The 19,224-nt window shown below is 41.8% G+C and overlaps 1 protein-coding gene across 1 annotated transcript in view; it reads left to right on the top strand.

Moving 5' to 3' along the window:
- Positions 1–17,158, top strand: part of MAP3K20 (mitogen-activated protein kinase kinase kinase 20) — a 135,376-nt gene extending 118,218 nt beyond the window's left edge. The window contains exons 17-20 of the mRNA XM_039494982.1: positions 4,093–4,209; positions 5,977–6,051; positions 7,118–7,268; positions 15,078–17,158. Coding sequence (XP_039350916.1) covers positions 4,093–4,209; positions 5,977–6,051; positions 7,118–7,268; positions 15,078–15,769 — 1,035 coding nt within the window. The 3' untranslated portion in view covers positions 15,770–17,158. The remainder of the gene's footprint in view (positions 1–4,092; positions 4,210–5,976; positions 6,052–7,117; positions 7,269–15,077) is intronic.
- Positions 17,159–19,224: the final 2,066 nt, after the last annotated feature.

Below are 19,224 nucleotides of genomic sequence, written 5' to 3'. Positions count from 1 at the left end.
GAGTCAGGCCCTTCAAGTAACCACACAGGCAATCAATTATAGAAATGTATGCTTAACTGGCATTGTTTCTTTCTTTTTTAAGAGCACCTCACTCTAAAGCCCCCTTTTTCCTCCCCATACAAAACTGAAACAAAAAATGCAATGCAGCAACCTTCTCTGTACCGGTGTCTGGTTGGCAACAATCTGCCCTGACCTGAGACATGAGCCATTGTTAAGGGTATAACACATTTACATATTTTGCAATAAAACATCAGTTATTTGCATTACTGTGTCAAGTTTTATTTGATTCTTTCACCTAAAAATGACTCATTTTCCTTTCTTGTATTTTAAAAACCAACTACTCTAAGCTTGTTTGAGAATAATCAAAAATTGCCCATTTAGCTAGAAGTCATTTTCTTTTCAAAAGGCAAACGTTATTTAATCTTTCAGCTGTTCATTGTGCCATCATAAATACTTTCTTTTCAGCACAGTTGTGGGGACTGAAATGAGCCCACTAATTGCCTCCCATTTCGACTGACATGTGGTGGTTTAGTGGAAAGAGAACACAGCAGGGAGAAGGAAATAGGAGGCTGAGAAAATGAGAGCTAATTATTTTCACTGCCTCATGTCAGGCTCTGTGTCAGCCTTGTTTTTACAAACTGGAAGGTTTAGCACTAAATAAAACAAACTGGCGTCATGTTTTTATATACTGGCAGTGTCATGGAAGCAGCTGCACATCTCAAAGACAATATAATGCCTGCATTCGCATGGACACCATCTGACAGCCACTGTGAGCCACTACTAATGAGGATATCACAGTGGTGCCAAGTGAAAGGTGCTGAATTATGTATGATTCTTCATCAGTACAGCAATAGTCCTGTACATCATTATGAGACATTGTTTTGCTGAAGAGATTAAAACATTCTTAGTTCCAGACCCTGCAACCTATACACGCTACAAAAGGTTATTAATGGAATTTTTAGGGAGAGTTTCTTGTGGATTTCTTTTTGGTTAAAAATATCTCATGGGACTAAGCAGTGGCAGGTCATGACACTATATATAAAAAGAAGAGAAGCAAATTAACCATACTTGTGTTATCTTCCTTTAAATCCAGCATAATAAAATGTAGTGTAGCAGGGTTATACATAATGATAAATAACCCAGGTGCTGTCACTAGATGTTCAGCTCTCATGTCTTTAAAACAGCAGGTTTCAGCAGCTGAGATAGATAATAGCTAAGAATGTAAAGGAGCTACCAGGGGCCTAAATCATCAACATGCTACTACTTTTAATACCAGCATGACCAGCATTTTTTTCATATTTGTTTCATCTTGCATTACATCTTACATTTTTCAATATCCAGTTGCCTGCTAAGATACTGTTTCCATTTTTCCTCGAGTCTTAAACTTTTTTTTTATTGCAACAACTGAATTTAGAAACATCTCCTAAATTCATGCCTCCCTCCAGAATGAGATCTCTCCCCAGAGAGAGTTTTTTGTACCTGCTATAACAAGAGGTGTGTTTTGTTGTTTAAAGCCCCTGGCTGATCTTTTATGTTTTCCTTTCATTTTTCATTATTGACATTAATATTTGTTGGTTTTAAGGGGAGTGATATGATCACAGGAATAAACAAAAGGCTTGATTTTTAAAGTGTCCTTGCTTACTATTATGGATCTTAGGAATAGTGAGTTTGAAATACTTTTATGATTTGCTTTTCTCTTACATTCCTACAGCCATTTTCAGAGTCTGCTGATTTATTGGCTTGTTCTAAATATAAGTCAGAAATGATCTGCACCCAAGAGTTTGAGTGTTTGTGCCTCAGTTATGCAATTGGCTTCCTCTTCATAGTTCAAAAGCTAAATCTGTTTTATTTATTTAATCAAAACTGAAGAGAGAGATATTTGACAAGGATTTGTGTTAGAATAGTAAAGTGCCCAGGGAAATCTTTTGTGAAGGACATTGTATAAATATATTTATAAACAGAGTATTTTTTAATGTGCCACTTCCACAATATATGTTTTTTTCCCCACTTTATAGAGGTAGTAAACTTTGCCTTGACTCAAGAGACCTTTATGGCCCTGATTCAGCAGAGAACTTAACCACATGAACTTAACCACTTAGTCCCAATGAATTAAGTAATTTGAATTAAGTGCTGTGCTGAACTGAAATGGACATAAGCATGTATTTATGTTCTTTGCTGAATCAGAGCCTATATATTAATAGGGGGAAGTAGAGCAATACTCTTTTCTAGTTTTAAGCTTCTTTGAACTGTAGAAAGCTAGTGTTGCTTACGGTATGTTAAACCTAAAGATTAGTATAAACTTAGGGAAAGTAGCTGACTACTAAACTGACCCCACAAGTGTCTTGTCCAGAAATTGAGCTGGTCTCTTTTTAATTTAAAAGATAAGTATTTTAAAAGGTGAAATAGCAATATTCCTCAGATAAAATAAGGTGTTCATTTTCCAGTGGACATAGAGGGCAGATTGAATGGCTTGGCCTGTGACAGACACAGAATGTTGAGGAGGAGTATGGGTTTTAAGGGATAAGGTTTCATATTTCATTGTATGAAACTGCAGTTTAAAGAAGAAAAGGCCTTGCTCATGCACTGCTCCTAGTATAGCTGGGTCCACAACTGTTTGGGCCAAAATGGTTTATTACCTATCAAAGAGGCTTCTTCCTGTGGGCCTGATCCAAAGAGTTGCTATGCACCTTTACTTTGCTGTTGAAGTCACTGGGAGTTGCCAGGTGCTCAGTGCCTGTCAGGCCCTATATTTAATGCAGTAATTACAGTTTTTCCTTTGGAGATAGTGGTTTGAATCATATTGTTTATCAAAACAGACTGATGTTCATCAGATTTGGTTTGGAGGGAGACTTCACCAAAGCAGCACAAACTCCTGGTTTATGCAGTCATAGCCATCCTGAAACAAGATTCTGCACGGCAAAGCATAGGAAGTGAAGTGGTGGTGATCTCTAAGTGCTTTGCTATGGTCTCTGGACCATCTGCAGTATTACACAGAAATACACAGTGTTAAGTTTGTGCGTATGGAGAAATGGAGGCACACAGACTTGCCAGAGACCATGTGGCAATTCAGTGTCACAGCCACAATTGCAGCTTGGGGGCAAGATTTCAGCAGAGCTCATAATCCATGTAAGAACCTAAATGAAGAGGCCAGTTTTTCAAAATGCTCCACACTAATGAGGCCCTAGATCACCTGACTCCCAGTCTCTCTGTTCTGTCCACCAATCAGTAAGACACAGAAATAGACTACACTGCTTCTCAGTCAAAACTCCCAGGGCCAGGCCAATGAGTCAGAGCATGGGCATAATTTTAAGTGTGTTTAAGAGGTTTGCCGGAGTGCTCAACACTTCACAGGATCAAGCCCTTTGCAAGGAGTTGAGTGCTTCTGACTGGTGGCTCCAATCCAACCAGTGGGACTGCTCACCCGCTTACAGCCAAGCATGTGCTTAAGTGCTTTGCTTGATCAGGGCCATAATTATTATTTGTATATGAAGTCCTGAGCTTCTTGAACTCTAACTGAAATTAACAGAACTGGAGGGCACTCAGTATCACATAGGAGGATGCTTGGTACCTGATAAAACTGGGCTCTAATAACTTGTTGCCCCTTTATTCAAGCAATTTTTTAGTGGCATTTCTTAGACTTGATGATTATTTGTTCTTGGATTCACGTGGAAGGACTCGTCTGGGCCCACTGGTATTAACTGGAAATAAAGCTGATAACTGAGATTCTTTCTACTGCTCTGTTACTCTGTCTCAGCTTGCTTATGGAAACCTTCCATGCCTGCTCCTGAAACAGTATTTACCTGTTAGTGTAAATATACATGCTCTATCTTCCCTGAGCCTCTCAGAGGAAATTCTACCATTTAAGAAACTAAAACACTATCAAAATGCCAACGGTTTCTCAGATTTGAACTAATAGGAGTGCTACCAAGAAAACGGAAAGGTTCATTCACTTTGGATACTTTTATCCTGAAAAGAATCCAGTCAGAATGTATTCCAAACCTTTGTTTTTAACACATTTAGGGTTTTGCTGATTTTGTTTATTTTTTGTTTTGTTTCTTGTTCTAAAATGGCATTGCTCTCTTTTAATACTAGGACTGTAAATGGAAAATGTATATGGAGATGGATGGAGATGAAATTGCAATAACCTACATAAAAGATGTGACATTCAACACTAATCTACCTGGTGTAGAGATTTTAAAAATGACAAAGGTAGGGTTCTGTTTACAGCCTTCATGAATTCATAGATCTCAAACAAAGACATTAAATACCACAGCAAGAGATTTTTGTGCTTGTGAAAAGCTCAGTCTCTTGACAGCTTTTAAATAAAATGCATTATTTTTGAAGATTTGTATTATAATGGGAGTGATTTGTTAATATTCCCTATTAAGCCAGGCTAACAATAAAGCAATATGAGAGGAATCATTTAAAATTTTCTTCTTTTACTTCCATGGTATTTTTTCTTTATTTGTTTACCATGTTGAAATGAAAGAAAAAGTGCAAGTGATGAAAATGTTCCACTTACTGAAACTTCCATAAGCTATGTGTATTTTTTTAAAACTCCGACTTTGTTATGAAACTCTTCTCTTAAATGTGACAAGGTCTTAAACCCTACCCTTACAACCAAGATCAGAGCTCAGTGCAAGGTATGGAACCTTGATTCCACAAAGTCATAGAAAAGTAGTTAGCAGCCAATGCATAGAAAAGTCACAGTAATGGGGGGAAAACCCTGTCCGTTTTCCCTAATGGCACCATAAAATGCATCTTGTGACCATTGTTTTATTACAATATGGGAAAATGTGGCAAAGAAATGGAGTAGGTAGTAGGATGTATTCCACATTGAGCACCGTCAGTGAAATATTGAGCATCTTCAACTCCACCTCAATGGGACTTTAACTTGACTTCAGCATTTGTCTCTAAATATTTGCCAGCCAATGTCTTGACTGATTTTAATCTAGGAGATGGAAGTTGTTTTGATAGGCAGGGCACTCTGTTTGCAGTTCATTTGTAATTGATTGTTTTTTATTAATGTGACCCACCCTAATACCTTGGCAATGTGTAACAATATACATTTCTAAATGAAAAAATATGCAACATCTTGATTGCCAATTAGAATGCTGCTCTAATGTGCCCTGATGGAAAAACTCTCATGAATGGCTTTAACTGTGTACATTCCTTATTCAGCGTTCATTGGCTGTTTTGTCTTATGAACAACTGCTGGATCCAAAACCTCAACAGGGAAAATAATAGGAAATAACAAAATATGGTGTTACCATGATAGGCTTTTTGCACAGAATTTCCCCACTGGAAGTAACACTAATGCTGTCTTTGTGTTTATGTGGCCACTGAATGCTGGAACCTTTATTATTAGTGTTAAGATTTGTTAGTTTTTGCATTTTCTCTTGTGAGACACATTTCTTTGTATTTCATTTCTCAAGGCTTTGCATGTTTTTTTCTGTTAAAATTTTATCAATATTAAAATTAAACAAAAGGAGGTTGTCAGGTATAAGCTTAACATTCAGCATACTTCTACGCTCTTTTAACCTGGAGGAGAATGTCTTCAGGAATCTAAGTATCTGCTCTTGTTGTTTTTTAAAATTTCCTCTTTGTTGCCAAGAAGTTTAAAAAGAATGAAAGAAAATGTTAAGGTCCCTACAAAAACATTGTGGTTCTTCTGCTTCCTCTGTAAAAGCAGTTAGCTTAAGAATACTATACTCCGCAAATACATATTACTGTTAATTTAGTTATGAATATGGTGTACAAACAAGGAAGTAAACAATTTTGAACTGTGTTGCTTTATGTCCCATTAATACATAGGGAAAATATGGATGCATTTGCCACATGAAAAAGGACAAAAGCTGTAGGGAATGAGTTTTTTAAAAAAAAAAAACTTTTTGGTGTAATAATAAAGCAATCAAATGACAAATAATAATCCTTCCCCCCCACACACACACATTCTGTTTATTTTTCCCTTTTCAGCCACCATTTGTAATGGAGAAATGGATTGTGGGAATAGCAAAAGATCAGAATGTAGAATGTATTATTACATATGAGGTAAGTGCAGAAAAAGTAAGGCAAATACTTATCTAAGTTGAAAACCTACAGCATGATTTCATTAAAAGCTGGTAGCAGGGCACTTTGACTTTGCTGCATACTGTAATCAAGGTCTAGCACTGCATAATTAATTGTAAAATCTCGAGTTCTGATGAAAAACTGAATGATGTCTTCAGAGACTGTGTGTTCAGACTCCTGGCTGGGACAGCTCTCTCTCCCTCAAGTAAGAAGACTTTTTTTATTTAAACAGTGGTCAGTATTGCTGGTGTTTGTTGAAGAGATGTGTTTCTTCCCTTGTCAGGGAAGTGCTAATTAGCTGAGGAACAACAGGAGGAGGAAGAAGGTGATAAGAGAAATGGAGAGAAACATAAAATAAAATCTGGAGACAATTTAGCACTGTTTAACCTGATGGAAATTAGACTTTGTATTAAAAGGTTTTGCTTACTTACAAAAAGTGTTTTATAAAGACCAACGGCATGCTTCACACTGAGGCTAATAATTGAAATCCCAGCTCTGTCCTGAGGCGTGGATTCAAGCAGTGCTATAGAGGGTAGGAAAATTCTGGACCTAGCTTGCTTTCCTCAGAAGTGAAGAACAGTGCTTTTCTCTGGCAGGAAGACTAACCCCAGGTTCCTTTTAGCTGGTAGTGCCTCACAGGAGTCACAGGGACAGACTGCAGGATTAAAGAGCTTGCTTCTGTAGGCAAGTTACCATGAGGGGAACCCCTGCAACAATACCTGCCTACTGCCTATCTCTTTTAGCAGAAAGGACTATTTACTTGAAGCGTAACTTGATTTAGTTATTAAAATATTTGTTTAAAAGCAAGGCATTTCAATCTTGCCCTCGTACAGGATATTAACTGAAAGGGAAATTCATGTTCAGATTTTTAGCAGAATCCTAAAACTGTTATCCAAAAGCCTCTGGGTTCTAACAATCTCTGAGATCAGGCTAGAGGGTTTTACTAAAGAAACCCTGTATACATAATGATAACACCCTCAGAGTGTCATTGGAAGGTCAGTTTATTTTGTTGTGTCCTAAATCATAATCTGTTCTGTTTCTTAAATAGGGTGATGTTAGAGCTCCAAAAACCACCAGACACATACATGCAGTTCAGTGGAGTAAACTGAAAGCTCAGGATGAGGTGAAGTCAGTACAGCTCATGATCCAGACCTCCCTCCCAAACTCGGAGGGCAGGCCAGGAAGCAGGTCCAGCTCAAGTAAGTCGATATGTTTGAATGGCATTAAATTTACTGCTGAAAGATGCAAAACCTTTAAAGGACTAGCAAAAACTCACTAACTGAAATTCTATTTCAGCAATATGGGTCCGTCTCACTGCTTTGGCAGGGATCTGTGGCAGCTGTGACGTCCTGCTGGGATGTATGCAGGAGTAACACAGCAAAGCCCATGTAACTTTGTGGGATGTGAGAGAGAGAGACACCTAAAATGTTAGGTAGTCGTGTGCTGATTGGCCCAACCTGGTTAAAGGGGGATTATTCTGTATATGTTGCTAAAGTAGGGGATCTTTGAGACTGTAAATAATTCATGGCAATAAGTTGTCGCTATTCTGTGCTCCATGCCACTTGGAGCATCACAGAGACAGCAGGAATAGAACTCAGGTCATCCTGCTCCAAAAACCACCATCTCTTCCCATCTGAGTTAAAGAAGAATTTGCACTAGATATCAGTAGTAAAGGGCTTAAAAAACTAGCTGAATAGATCTGATCCTATCAGGTAGAGGGCATGTGTGCGGACACACACAAGTTCATTACAATAGCTTATTTACAGTTTATGTTAATGTCGCCACTGATGTTTTAATTGTAAGTAGCAATGGGAGGTAAATCAATCTTTTGTCCTAACTAAACAGCCTATTAGTACTCCTGAAGATGTTTCCTTCCATCTGTGCAGTCTTCAGTTGTCTGAATGTTGCTTTCTCACATGCATACAGTTTTACCATCTGTCTGAGCCCATCATGCAAGCCTTTCCAAACTGGAGGTTGGTCTGCAGAGTGTGTCAGTGCTCAGCAAGCAGGGGTGTAAATCTACAGTGCTCTAGCATGCTGCACACTAACTGGCCATGTGAATCCTGCTACCACGCACTAGAAGTACTGTAGCACTTTGACGTACTCCGGTTTGAGACAGCAGTACATCAGAACACACTGGGGGACCTTTAGTGGCCAGTAGCAGTATCTGCTCGGCACACTAAAGTGCTGTAGGTTTGCACCTGAGCTTCCTGAGCATGAAGAAACCCTGTAGGTTTGCCCTGGGTCTCATGCTCTTCTCTTTAGCACATTAATGGAGGTTGGACCTATGCATCAATGGGCAAGTCCAGTCATCGCTTCCAGAACTATAGCGGTCCCCCAGAGAGTGGAGCCATGAATGTTTTCACAGCACAAGGGAGGAGAGTAGATTCCAGGGATTATGCACAGAGGGGCACAGCCGTGGCAGAGCTCAGCTTGACCGGGGCTCCATGCTCAGGGTGGAGGGGTGGGGCCAGGAGATTCACCACTGGGAGGATTCTTCAATCCAGTTCGGCAGTGGGAGCACATTATAAATACAGATTGCTGCTTGTGGGGCTGAAGTAAACTTCACCCAGTGGCTTGTGGGAGGTCATTGTCCTTCTCTTCCCCCCGGCCCACCGCATCTTTTCAGCACCCTGTCCAGCTACTCAGGCTGAATGCTGGGCTGAGGCTTCCCCCCCCAAGAGAATATACCCCATATTCTAAAGTGTCTCAGTGGTGGGCCTCAAACTTTAAGCCATGAATAGTCACTGAATGGATTTAGAGAGGGAGCGCACAGTAGCTGTAGTGTCATGCCCTGACACCGCCTGGCAAACGTTGGTTGAATCAATGTGTGATGAAGATGTATCTGTCTGCCTCCATATGCTGACAAACTGACTCTTAGCCAGGAAAAATTGAAATGAGCCTGCTGTGAGCAAGAGGATCCCCCCTCCCCCCGCCCCGTGTCTCCTCCCATCTCTTCCTTCCAATAGCTGTAGGGGAAGAGAGTCTTCCCCCAGCCCCTTCCTGGCTCCGTGGAGGGAGTGTTCTCAGTGGCTGTTATCCTGGCCTCCTCTCTCCACACCACACAAGGGGGCAGGAGTACTCCAGTCAGCTCTTGCCTTCTGCCTCCCTCTGTTCTGTTCATGGGCATCCTGAGGCAGAGGCAGCTCCCACAATGCCAGTGAGGTTTGCTCTGCCTCGGTATTAGGAGCAATGCTGTGATATGGATTCTCTTGCTCTGCCTAGGTGTCTGGCAGAGGAGGCAGGGTGTTCATCAGAGCCATAGACACTGAGCTGCATGCAGGGCCATGAAGAGCTTTAGCGTGTAGCTCACACTGCACTGGAGGGTAAATCCAGCCTGCGCAGAAGTGACTAAATGCCAGCAGTGCTGGGAGGAAGAATGGAAATGTGCATTACAAATTCTTCCAACACATCTCAACGGGATCTCTTGGGCCAGCCTGGACTTGTGATTATTCAGTTCCAGAATCTTTATGAACAATGTTTGTTGTGGTTTATTCAATGAGATAAATTAAACAGGCTTTAAACTGAGATCACTGCACTGCTCAGACCTCTTTCAGAGCTGAGTGCACTGTTGACACAGACGGTCAAACGCAGCCCTGCTGTAACTCCATTGCCTTCAGTGGAGTTTTGCCTGAAAATATGCCCCCAGAACTCATGTTGTTATAAAGACCCACATAACTAGAGGCAAATTTGAGCCCAAGCTAAAGGGAGCCCATCAACGTTCAAATATAGGAAACTTTTTTAAAAATTGCCAGTTCTACTATGGGCTTATGTGTTTAATATTAGTAGCACTATAGTATTAGACAGACCGACAGCAGATAGCAACAGGCTGGAAAATTTGGCCTGTTAGTGCATCATTATAGTGTCCCGCCTTGTTAATAAACTATGCTGGCTCCGTATTATATCCTTGCTAATAATTCAGCCTTGTTTCTTACTACTGTGACCCATGTCTCCCTCTCCTCTCCTTCCTTTGGTTCTACACCCCTTTACACCTTGTCACTATGAAGGTTGCAAGTTCTTCAGGGCACAATCTGTCTTCTATTTTATGGCTGTACTGTGTCCCGCACAATGGAGTCCTGATCGGGGTCTCTGGGTACTACTGCAATACAAATAATGTATGAGAGTAACAACAAAATAATGGATTGCTACTTTCTTTTCATATCATGCCTACTGAGCCATAAGATTTGTCCCACCCCGCAGAGAGATCGGGGTAGTTCCAAAGCTGCCAGTCTGAGGATGTCCGGTGCAGGCCCCTCGTCCTCACAACCTCTGCCTGCATAATGGGGCTGCCTAGGCCACAGTCACATCTAGGACAAGGAATCTAGTACAAGACAGTGGTCCCCTGACCCAGTTGTAACACAGCTCTAGTTTGCAATGCAGATGGGACCTAAAGTATGTTCTGTAGGAGTATGTCTACACTGCAATAAAATACTCACAGCTGGCCCGTGTCAGCTGACTGAAGATCATGGGACTTCAGCTGTGGGGCTATAAAATTGCAGTGTAGATGTTTGGATCCGAACTCTGAAACCGTGAGAGAGTGGGGGAGAGAGACCCAGAGCCCGTGCTTCAGCCTGAGCCCGAAAATCGACGCTGCCGTTTTATAACCCTAAGGGTTTGTCTTCATTGCTGAGTTAACTCAGGTGACTAGCACCCAGTTCAACCTAGCCCAGGTGTGAGCAGTCACATTGCAAACCCAGACCCGAGTTAGGGTGTCCTCGCTGGTGCTGCACTCACCTAGGTGTGTTGCTAGGACTTCAGGAGGCATCTCCCATGGTTATTTGCAGTAAACTGCGCTGCTGTAGGATGCATTCCCAGTGGAACAATTTGTCTGCTGTTCTAGGCATGGGGGGAATTGTGGGAAGCTGCTGGAGGACTATCAGCACTCCAGTGATTAAGCCTGCATCCTCACTGCATGAACGTGGCACCTGAGCTCTAACCCTCCCCCCAGCCAGGCCAGCTAGCCTGGCTTTAAAGCACCACCAAATTTGGGTGAGGGGCTTTTTTTGTATTAATGGGAGGAGGTTTAAGGGCAACACCCAGGTCAGACCCTGAGTTAACACTGCAGGGAAGACATACGCTCACTGGGCTCCATATTTATTCTGCGTATGGAATGTGTCAGAACCAAGATATCAGGATTTCTAACTCTGAATCAAGCAATGGGGAGAGGTAAAACCTGCTCTGGCCCCACAGAGATTTTCAAGGCATAGAAATAGTTTCATTGCAACAAACAGGTGAGGTCCCCACTAGGAAGCTGACAACCCCTGTGCAAAGAGTGACACAGAACCGCCATTAAAAACAGTAAGTGTATTACTTCAGGTGCATCAAAGAGAGCATCTCATTCAGGGGATCAGTTAGTGGTGGTTTCCCTGATGTTATGAGATGGCTGCTTGCCACATGAGGCCAGGAAGCAGGTGTGCTTCTGCAAAATAGTAACAACCAGAGTCCCAAATTAAAGTCCTGAGGCTGCTATTCCTAGGTATCTGAGGTCCGTGTTTTGGATCCACAGGCTAGTGAGAAGAACGGAGGCGACTGAATATAATATGCAGTGCCTAGAAAGCACAAATGCTCATACTGCACACATTTTTTTTTAAACTGTAACTTACCAGGAGAAGGCTAAGAAACCTGGAAAGCCATTTACATTGTCTCTTTCAGGAGGGTTCATCTTTGTGTGCAGACTGAGCTGTCTGACATGGAGGCATCACAATCAGCCCTTGACAGGAAAGACTCTTCCCCTTTGATATATTTGACATAAAATTGAAGTGATTTTAATCCCTCAGGATTCAACTAAAGCCTGGGGAAGGGAAAACAAATACTAGGGGACTTCCCCCCCTCCCCGCCCCTTTCCCAAGCCTACAAAATGGGAATGATTTTCTATTAACTCTCTAAAAAGAGAAGATATTTCGTTTGTGTGTACACTGTAAAGGACAGTGCATAAAACCAGACCTCTGAAAATTTCCCATTGCAGATGCTGTGGTAACATCTCTAGTAAAAGACAGTATTCATGACAGAGCTATTCTTCCCTCAGAAAACCAGCAATAAAATGGAGGAATCTGAAATCCTCTGCTATAGCTATTTGCATTTCAGTTGCGTTTAAGCAGCCTGCATGTGCCAAGTCTATGGTCTCCTGCTGGAATATTAGCTTTTTTTTTTTAAGGACAAATCCATTTAAATCTATTTTGAAAAAAATTACTTCAGTTTCATCCTGTATGTATATTGTGTATATATATTGTACGGCATCTCATACAAACAGGCCTGATTTTCAGAAGGGCTTCAACTCAAGGTGTGGGTGCTAAGAACTTCTGAAAATCAAGCCCTCTCTCTAGCTGCTGTTTTTTTACAGCATCCATCAATGTAGATTAATAAATTAAATAAATTTAATAAATTTCCCAAATAAATTAAGGTCAATAGTGGACCTCATGAAGTCTTCTGTTCTTTTCCCTTCCTTGGCTGTAGAAAGATCTGCTTGTAACATATGTATAATCATGTTGAGGAATCTTATGTATTTTCTTTGTTTATCTAATTTGACTTCATTCTAATTTTATTTTTCCATGTATTATATTTTGATATGGGTTCAGCAGGAAGGTTTTTACAAAAGTTTTCTTGTAACGTGCCCTAAAGGTGGTTAGACTCTGAATTAGTCTGACCTCATTACACAGCTGTTATCCCCTCAATCGAGAACAATATTTCTGGCTTTGATGCGCTTTGTAAAGTGCATTGTCCCACAGGTGCACAGCTATCTTGGCAGGTTCTGGATGGAGATGTGGTTCTGACCTGTTGATGACTTTTAAAATCAGGACCAAGTCCTTGTACAGTCTGGAGGTGATGAATGCAGGTCCACAGAAGCCAGATCCTCATCCAGGATGAAAGAGAAGTTTCCTAGTCAGATGCAGGTGGAAGAAGGCATTTGTCTCTATGGATGCTATTTGCTCATGTAGGCTTAATGAAGAGTTGAATCAGAATCCAGGCCTTCATACCAGTTAGACAGTTTCTCCCCATTTGTCAGTGGAATGGGGAGGACAACGTCCAGGCTATTTCTTCAACATATTTGCCCCTTCTGACCAACATGACTTCAGTCTGTTTGGGTTGAGTTTGAGACAGCTGCTCTTTATCCAGGTGATGATCTCTTTCAGGCATTGGGACATCCTTGAGATCTCCTGGGTTGTGCTGGTACAAAGTGAGATCTATAGGTGGGTGTCACTGGTATAGCATTGGCAGGGGAGTCCATAGCATTTTGCCCCCTCTCCATGCAGTCTTATGTGGATATTAAACAGAAGGCGAGACAAGCTCTTTTTCTGTGGGTCCTGCAAGTGAGGTACTTTGAGGTGCGGACCAGTTGTCCATCACCAATCCCTGTTGGAAGCCATTGGAGTGATGCACCATCTATGTTACATAAGTGGGACAACAGCATCCTACGGTCAACTGCATCCAAAGCTGCAGAAAGGCCAAGAAGTATGAACATTGAGGTATAGTCTCTATCCATTTCAATGAGGAGCATGTCTTTTAGTGCTACTAGTCCTTTGTCCTGCTCCCTGGTCTGAAGCCTGATTGTGAAGCATGCAGTATGTTGGCAGATGTCCCATTACTGGAACGTGGTTGCCATTACTCTGTCAATGATTTTGATGAAAATGGGAAGTTAGAAAAGGGGCAGGAGTTGGAGAGAATTTGCCCATCCAGCTATCTGAGGATCTGGAGGACAACAGGAAAATTGGCAGGTTTGTGTCTCTGAAGAAAACATTGCTTATTCTAGTTTGCAGGGGGGTTTGCTTTGCAGGAGGGGTATAGACCTGGTTTGCAGGTAGTGCCTTGAATATTCTTTAAGGGCTTCATCGTGTATGAGGGGACCCTAGAAGGGCTACATCTTCTAGGGCTCCATCATCAGGAGTGGTGTATCAGTAAATGCTATCTGGTCCTGTTTCAAGTTTACTGCTGCAGTTAGTTCTTCACATACTTGGCTGATCTTTTCTGTGAAATGGGATGAGGGCTCTTCATGCTGGTTGGTGCTAAGTGTTTGGATTATGTTATCCAATTCCTTATTTGGAATACCTCTGCCAGCTGTGATTTGATGGCTGGATGGCAAAGGAATAGAAGGTGGGGAGGAATTCATGTGGGTTTTTTTGAGGGGGTGGAGGGTGGGAAGGTGAGTGTTGCTTCTGTTATTGCAGTGGTGTAGTTCTGCAGGAAGTCTTTGTGGTGTTGGTGGATGAATTCAGATCAGGTTTTGCATCACTTCAGCCTATGCACTTCATTTGATGTAATTTATGTGTGAACCCCAGTGATCGTTTTGGTCGGTGTAAGTGTAGAGAGTGACTTGGGACCAAAGCATCAGCAATACTGGGCGTCAGATGATTATATGGGTGTATAAGCACCCTGTCTAGTAGCTGGGTGGTTTGGTCTCCTACAGCATGCTGAAAGAACAGAATTCCTTCCCTGAATATAGGCCATTTTTGTGACTTCCTGTATTTTATTGGCTCCATAACTGTAGTCCTTGGAGCACTTGCTGGTGGTCCAGGTGGACAGCCGGCCTGTCACATGATATTGTGGCTCCTTGTTTCAAGCTTCTTTTACAAGTCTCTTCTTTGCAATGTAGGCTGTGGAATCATTTTCCAAGGGCAGTAGCTGAAGACAGATAAGAAGGGATATTTAAAACTAGACTACACAAAACACAAGAAAACATCCTATAGGAAGCAAACCTGCTTTGGTGGGTAGATGGACTGAATGGTTTAATAGGTCTTTTCCAATTCTAACCTCTATGATCCACACAGGTGACACTATATGTGCCAGTTAATTGATGCATTAAATAACATTGTATTGAATATTGTAAAACCTGGGATTAATTTCTGTCAGGCAGAGAGGGAGAGGAATAATTTGACTGATATGTTATATTTTGCTACATTCTTAGCAGCAATTACTCTCTAGATATTTTGAGTCCTTATCACGGGTCTTTATTAAGTGGGAATGCAGTTTCTTGGCAATTCAAATCATGTGACTTGTTTCCATTTATATTTCAGGTATAGATGTTGAATGGATGCACACTCTAAGAATGCGTCAAATGGAAAAAAGCACTTCACACCAGCATTCCAATCCCCACAGTCCTAATAGTGTGACACAATTTTTACCATACCTTCACAACCAAGGCTCCTATGCTGCTGCTGTAAGACGGACACGAATTCCTATTAGCTATCAGATTACACCAATAAATCATTCCAGAAGTTCATCTCCAACCCCATATGGACTGATGAGAACTCTATCGTCGCTACATCTTAATTCAAAGGGAAGTAGTACCTCTAGTGCAGCTTCTGATAGCCCTTCAGAAAGGGACAGATCTGCAGGCAAAAGCAGGAACAGTTATGTCAGTGACTCTGGACTCTCCATAAATGGAAGATACAGTGGAAAAAGCCCACAAACTGCTTCTCCAGCACATCGACGCTCTGGAAAAATGTACAGTTCTTCTCAGTCAACACTCAACCCATCAAAGTCATATGACCACAAAAAGCACACCCACTATCCCCATCAACCAAAGTCCATACCAGGTATGCCTTTGAAAACAGAAGGCAAACCTAAAGAAAATGATGAAGGGACCAAAGTTAATGAAGGCGGATGGATAAAGGTAGAGAATTCAAAGAAATCTCATAGACAGAGTACGAGTAAGTCAACTAAAGAGAGAGCAAAGGGAACTTGGCGGAGCCGGAGAATGGTTTGAAGAGGGGACTAGCGGACATTTTCTAGAGCATTTTTTTCCTTTAATTTAACAGAATTTTTGGTTTATACGATGAAATCAGATCTACTGTTGTTTAAAATGTTTCTACCCTTAGTATATGCCTTCTAGAAACAGTACCTCTCACTGTGATGACAGCCAAACTCATTCGGTCTGAAGTATCTATCAATGGCCACTGTTGGAAGACAGGATACTTGGCTAGATGGACCATTGGTCACCCAGTAGGCCTGTTCTTATGCTCAAACAGAGAGCAGAACCGGGGTTCCACTAGTCACAGCTCCCGCAAAGAACATCTGTCAGGGACAGCTCTTGGTCATGATGTTTTCATTCCAAATATTGGTGAATTGCAACTGCTTTTCTCTCCTCCCTTTCTCTGCCCGTGTCCCTGGTTGGCTGGGAGTCCATTACATTAGCTTAATCATTCAATAAAAACTAAATAAGATAACGGTGTATCATAACAAAAAGTTCTTCTGTTCATTCTTACCAAGTGTTGTTGTTATGACACCCAGCAACCGCATGCTCTGGATGCCAATACTGTGCCCTGATGCTCAGGAAGAGACCATTATCTTATTTCACAACTCTCGGTACAGATCTCCCCTCCATACCCCCCAGTTCTGCTCAATCTGCTCCTGTGCTTCCTCCCTCTGCTCCCAGTTGGCCCTCCACTGATGACAAATCCCCACCTCTCCCTTCATATAAAGGCACAGTTACCATATATTAGCACACTGTGAGACATGGATTTGTCATGATCAGAAGGGGAAAAAAAGTGACAGATGTTTATGCTGTTCTTAAGAGAAAAAGAGAGAGAAATTATCTTGACAATAGCTACATCTAATTCTATTGAAGCCTGTGATAATATTTATCCCTGTGCAGCAAGTATTTTTTAAATTGCATTTTAAGTGCTATTTTGTCTTGCAGTCTTCAAGTAGTAAAGAGAAGGTCAGCAAACTTTGTGATTAATGTGGTCTGTAACTCCACTGAGAGGAAAGACACAGCTGTAGGCCTGCTTCTCTTCAGAAAGTTTCTTGTTGACCTTTTCACTCAAATTGGATTTCATGCAATTAAAAAAAGTTAAGATTTCCCAAGATAAAAAAAAAAGCAAGATTGAGAACAGAAAAGGAGCCCAAAGCAATGATGGCACAAGCTTGAAGCTGAAAAGCTGTAAATTAGGGCATGGCTACACTTGCAGATGTAGTGCGCCAGGAGTTAAACCAGCCCTCGGAGACAGCAGCAGGGAAAGCGCTGCCGTGTGTTCACATTGTCAGCTGCAAGCGCGGTGGCAGAGAGCAGTGCATTGTGGTAGCTATCCCAGTGTGCAAGTGGCTGCAGCATGCTTTTCAAATGGGGGGATGGAATGTGACAGGGAGTGTGTTGTGTGTATATGGGGGAAGAGACAGTGTGTTTGGGGGGCAGAGAGTGTGTCAGCATGCTGTCTTGTAAGTTCAGACAGCGGCGGGGAAAACCCTCATCAGCCCCACCCCTCCTGCCTTTCTCTCACACATGTTCGCACAAACATCTGCTTCTGCAGCAGCAGCATTCCACAGTAATGGTTTGCTTTTTCCGGGGGAACAGATAAGCATGCAGGCTGTCAGAAACGGAGCTTTGAAAGGGGATATCTGCATGCCTGCAGCCGAGTTCAAAACAATGACCAGAGTGGCCACTTGACTTCAAGGGATTATGGGACGTTTCCGGAGGCCTATCACAGTGCAGTAATGCAACATGTCATCCACACTGACACCCGGGGTGTTTCAGCCAAGGCACAGCAAGCTCTATGCTTCTCGTGGAGGTGGATTACCAATGGTGCTCCAGTTGAGGAGTCCAGGCGCTCTAAGGGCCTTGCCAGTGTGGACACCTCAAGAATTAGGGTGCCCAGGGCTGATTTAATGCGCTCTAACTTGCAAGTGTAGCCAAGGCCTTAGTGATGGCTTTTGTTGAGAGAGGCAGCAAATTCCAGCCTTGCTGCAACATGACTGTGAGCAACCAGGGGTCCTGTAGGACAATGGGCAGGACTTTCTGGAATGCAGCTACAGTCAATTTTAATGAAACTGTTTGTAAGGTATAAGGTTGAAAACTGACCCGAGTCCACCCAATTTAAGATTAATCAATTTTTGCCTTTATTTATAAATTTTTCAGACAGAATTGCTCCTTATAATTCCTGATCATATAAAAACAGATAAAATGGAACGAGCAGGGGCCCAAGTTACTGAGTTCCTGGGTACCAGGAGCCTCTTGTCCACTTCAGGATGGTCATCTCAGTTTCTGGTCCAACATTCTCTGACTTGGGCCCTGTTCGCTTGGTTTCTTATATCTTCCCACATTACATATTCATTAACTTTCTTCCAATCAACGATGAACATTGTGTCTTACATAACCTGTACAATACTCATGTGCAAGCTTCAATTTAAATAACATTTGCTGTCTACGCTGTTTTCATGTCATTATGTCTCATGTCACGCTACTCCTTTTTCTCCTAACATAGGGACTTTTTAGCATTATGTTTCGTGTATTTTATTGTATTGGTTAACTTCCTCTTATCTATGTTCTCCAACACAATACATCCCATGAGCAAAACATCACCGTTATCCTGTCAGCTGTGAACATTATTTAAGCCCACCTACATAAGAGAGAAATTGGCACATCAACACTCATGTCAAAGCAAAGGCTAGGCATAAATACTATCCTGGCCTATCCAGACTCATTCACTATAGATAATCATAAACCTTTAACATCAGGCTAACTAAATGTAACCGTTATATGAACCATTCAGTAATTCTTCAGCTTTGAAAATTGTAATTCAGTACTGTACGTGCATATCCTAAATTGTTCATTAACCTTTATTTTTTGAGTAGGGGCGTTATGGAGAACAATGTGACCTTAATGTTAGCATTTTCTTATTGTTTCCAAACATGGATTATCAGGGGTCTTTTTGCTCAAAGTCTAGCATCACACTTGTATATTATTAAAAAGCTTTGTCAATATTTTGCCTGTTGCATTCTGAGGTACTTTATTCAATTTTAGAGCCTAGATATTTAATTGTTCCCCCACATATTGACTCTTTGCCAGCCAAAATAAGATAAGTTACAACAATCCTATTTTTGCAGCAAGTCTCAGAACCCCAGATGACGCAGGCTCACAGGGCTCCAGCCATGGGGCTAAAAATAGCAGTGTAGACATTCCCACTTGGACAGGCACCTGGGCTCTGAAATGGGACAAGGGGGATGGGGCTCAGAGCCAGAACCGCAATGTCTGCATTGCTATTTTTAGCCCCATAGCTCAGTGAGTTAACCCAGGCTCTGAGACTTGTTGTTACAAGGTTGAGGGGTTTTGTTCTGTTTGTTTGTTTGCCATGTAGACCTACCTTTAGATAGATAAATGATTGTGGATTCCCAGGTATTATTAGCTTCACTTCAATATTCACCAACACAAAGTATCAAATATCC

The sequence above is a fragment of the Mauremys reevesii genome, linkage group 11 (genome assembly GCF_016161935.1).
Source record: "Mauremys reevesii isolate NIE-2019 linkage group 11, ASM1616193v1, whole genome shotgun sequence".
NCBI lineage: Eukaryota > Metazoa > Chordata > Testudines > Geoemydidae > Mauremys > Mauremys reevesii.
The sequence above is the reverse complement of the archived record's forward strand: the minus strand, read 5'-3'. Positions and strand labels throughout refer to the sequence as shown.